The following is a 3,864-nucleotide window of genomic DNA, read 5'->3' on the forward strand; positions in this document are numbered from 1 at the left end:
TCCCCAGCTGCCCCTGTCCTGCTTGGATCAGAGCATGGTGGGTGCAGCAGCTCCAGCTCGTGGGCAGCAGTGGAGCCAGTCTGGCCCTGGCACGGACTGTGGGGAGGAGGAGGGGGAGGCCTGCCCTGGGCTGGGACTCCCATGCCACACCAGGCAGCCTGGTCATGGCCCCTCCCACCCCCCAAGCAGTGTCTCTTGGCTGCCTCACCCCTGTGAGTATGGGCACTGGCCCTGCTGCCAGCGGCCCAGCCACACAGGTCCCTGCTGCCTCTGAAGCAACCCCCCACACTCCTCCTTCAACCACTGGAGGGGCAGACACCTTCCTCCTTGCCCTGATGCAGCCTCGGCACAACCCGCTATCTCCAGTCACCCCAAGCAGCTCTTTACATGCTAGAATGCTGCCAGCCTGCAAGGGGAAACCCACACTTTCCCATGTTTTTCTGGGACTTGGTTGCAACCCTTTCAAAACATTCTTGCAACCCACGGGTTGAGAAACACTGTCCTAGATCACCCAGGTTTCAGAAGTCTTTGTTTTTCTGCCTGTTGTGCTCAAAGGTACATTTTTTTTATTTTTTTTGTTTTGTTTTGTTTTGTTTTGTTTCAGTTGGTTGATACCACAGTGGAGCTGGCAAACAAAGTTGGAGCAGCAGAAATTATTTCCAGAATCGTGGATGATCTGAAAGATGAAGCTGAACAATATAGAAAAATGGTTATGGAAACTATTGAGAAGATAATGGGAAATCTAGGTGCAGCAGATATTGACCATAAACTAGAAGAACAACTTATTGATGGTATCTTGTATGCCTTCCAGGAACAGACTACTGAGGTACTGACAGAAAATGATTCTAGAAGTTAATTCAAATAGTAGACTTCCAGTCATACAGTTTAATCGATGTAATCTCTGTTCTGGGTTAAACTGTTTAGAGTAGAACATTGGAGCATGTAAGATAGTTGTGGAATGTTTATTTTTAATACTGAAATTCACTTGAATAACACGTGACTAGTGGTTTTGTCTTTCTAAACCTTTGTTGTTGCTGTTCTTCAGGATTCTGTTATGTTGAATGGATTTGGCACAGTGGTTAATGCTCTTGGCAAACGAGTTAAACCATACTTACCCCAGATCTGCGGTACAGTGCTGTGGCGTTTGAACAATAAGTCGGCCAAAGTTAGACAGCAGGCTGCTGACCTAATCTCTCGTACTGCCGTTGTCATGAAGACTTGCCAAGAGGTATTCATTTCTCTCATCCCTTTTTCCCATAACAGATCTTTCTAAAGGCAGAAAAAGTGAGAAGAATGTTCACACTTATATCTTGGGTTTTTTTGTTTATAGGAAAAACTGATGGGACACTTGGGTGTTGTGTTGTATGAGTATCTGGGTGAAGAATATCCAGAAGTCTTGGGCAGCATACTAGGAGCACTTAAAGCCATTGTGAATGTAATAGGTATGTTTTTTTTGGTGGTTTTTTTTTTTTTTTAATTCATTCAGAGGTCAAGTGATTGTAGGAGAGTGAATTTGACAATTAACATAATTCTGTATTGAACAGGTATGCACAAGATGACACCACCAATTAAAGACCTCCTGCCAAGGCTCACACCTATCTTGAAGAACAGACACGAGAAAGTACAGGAGAACTGTATTGACCTAGTTGGACGTATTGCGGACAGGTGAACTGATTTTTATATATATTTTTATATATGATTTTTTTTTTACTTCTGTATCTTAGAAGTTCCTTAAGTTTTTGTTCATATTAAGCTCTTCCCTGTAATTGATAAGAAATATTTAAATACAAAGTATGACCTATCAGATATACTTTGTCATTGTCATACAACACCACATAAACAGTATTAAAGCTAGCAATTTATTTTGACGTTCATTGGTTCAGTTTACATTTGTCACATACTGTAGCTATTTAATTCATTTGTAGTTATTTAATTTAAATAATGGTAAGGCAGATGAGGCTGGCCCATGCCCCTGTGTTGGTAATGTGAGTGTTTGTCTTACAGTGTGGTTTTTAACTCGAAAAAGGCTTAGTGTCACTAAAGAAATATTTGCATTTCCTGTGTTATCCAGGGGAGCAGAATATGTTTCTGCAAGGGAATGGATGAGGATCTGTTTTGAACTGCTCGAGTTGTTAAAAGCTCACAAAAAGGCTATCCGAAGAGCCACAGTAAACACTTTTGGCTATATTGCAAAAGCAATCGGGTAAGTGTCTTTGTCCTTATGATAATCTGAATTTGTAGTCCCTTTCTTAGAATGGTGGTGAATAGCAGGTTTTATTGGGAAAATAACCATGTTTTTTTGTGGGGGGTTTTTGCATTTAAGTTGTAGCTCAATTTTTTTTTTGTATTAACATAGGTGTTTTTGTATTTGACTGTTATCTGTAGGAAGCTAAGTGTATTCAGTTATACTTTTGTAACAAGCTTTCAGAAGCTGGATTTGTAGGAGTATAAACACATACAACACTTATGATTTTATGAGTGCTTTTATCTAATAGCTGATTGAATCAGCTATTAAATAAAAGTACCAACAAGCCTTGCTGAAAGTACCCGATCTATACAGATGTTGCAGAACCAGGTCAAACTAACACACTGCTTCTTCTGGTAAAGTGCTTTTTTTTTTTTTTTTTTTTCCCCCATATCTGTCAGCAGCCAAAGCATTCTGTCGGGTAGGCCTAGCCAGTCCTCCTGGCATCCAGTGCTGTATTGCTCCCCCCACCTCCCTCTACTATTTCAACTGGTTGTTCTGGTATGCAGCCAGAATTCTGCTGTCTGTTTTTTCCTTTTGTTTGCATTTTTTTAATCAATAAGCTTCCTTGCACTGCTTGTTCAGTAAAAGTTACCTTTTCAACAACCAGTTGTGTCCTTACTCCACTGCCCACCCTCCCACCGTGTGTGCCACCGCGCCTGCCCGCCCCCCCCCCGGTTCCCTACGGCTTCAGTCAAGCAGGCACACTGCAGACTTTGGTCAGTTGCGAGCTTTTGAAGTTGGTTGAACTCATGTTTAGGAGAGAAGGGAAAGCAGAAAACTTAAAACACTACTCCCAGCCACAGGTCACCCACCTCCTGCTAACTGTGAAGCACGAGTGCAAACATTCTCCTTTACTTCCCTACTGTGAGGCATTCTGGCCTGGGTGCTCTGTGCCCTGGTGTTGGTGCTGCAGTAGTGAACCAGGTCTCTGTCAGTGAGATTTTGAGGAGAGTTGACTTCATACTTGTGTTGGCATCATGGGTCAAACACAGATATGGTATAGCTTTGTGTTTGTTGAAAGTAGAATTAGTTATGGCCTTCTTCCTACAGTGACAGTACTATTCTAGTACAGTTCTGATTTCACAAATAGTACATAAAGGAAAATGTTTTGTTTGAAAGAAATAATGTTCTTCCTATATTTTTTCATACAGTTTTGCTATTGAAAGCATAATTTTACACCCTTCTTGAGCAAAGTACTAGTAGATGATCCTCCAAGCCCAAAGGGAGGTAATCTCAACACGGATCAAAGGGGGCAAGAGGGCACAAAAGCCCCCATGGCTCACCAAAAGCATATGGGAACATCTAGCTAAAAAGGAGGTGTATACCCAATGGAAGGGAGGGGCCATCACCAGGGAGGACTATACCTTGGTTGCTCGGCTGTAGGGGGGCTGTCGGAAGACCAAGGCAGAGATGGAACTAGGACTAACTACCCAGATCAAGGACAACAAGAAGTCCTTTTTTAAATACATAGGGGGTAAAAAGAAGGTACTGGGTAATGTGGGGCTTCTGCAAGACACGGTAGGAAATCTGGTGATCGCACCAGACAACAAAGCAAACCTATTTAAGAATTTCTTTGCCTCCATTTTTCTAAGCAAGGACTGGGTCACCCCCCCCCC

General features: G+C 42.5%; 1 protein-coding gene across 2 annotated transcripts in view; it reads left to right on the forward strand.

The window, feature by feature from the left end:
- Positions 1-3,864, forward strand: part of SF3B1 (splicing factor 3b subunit 1) — a 32,617-nt gene that overhangs the window by 23,333 nt on the left and 5,420 nt on the right. For both annotated transcript variants that reach the window (XM_006035475.3, XM_006035476.3), the window contains 5 exons: positions 605-826; positions 1,046-1,228; positions 1,331-1,442; positions 1,545-1,665; positions 2,072-2,203. In XM_006035475.3, the coding sequence (XP_006035537.1) occupies positions 605-826; positions 1,046-1,228; positions 1,331-1,442; positions 1,545-1,665; positions 2,072-2,203 (770 nt within the window). The remainder of the gene's footprint in view (positions 1-604; positions 827-1,045; positions 1,229-1,330; positions 1,443-1,544; positions 1,666-2,071; positions 2,204-3,864) is intronic.

The sequence above is a fragment of the Alligator sinensis genome, unplaced genomic scaffold, assembly GCF_000455745.1.
Source record: "Alligator sinensis unplaced genomic scaffold, ASM45574v1 scaffold1229_1, whole genome shotgun sequence".
Classification (NCBI taxonomy): Eukaryota; Metazoa; Chordata; order Crocodylia; family Alligatoridae; genus Alligator; species Alligator sinensis.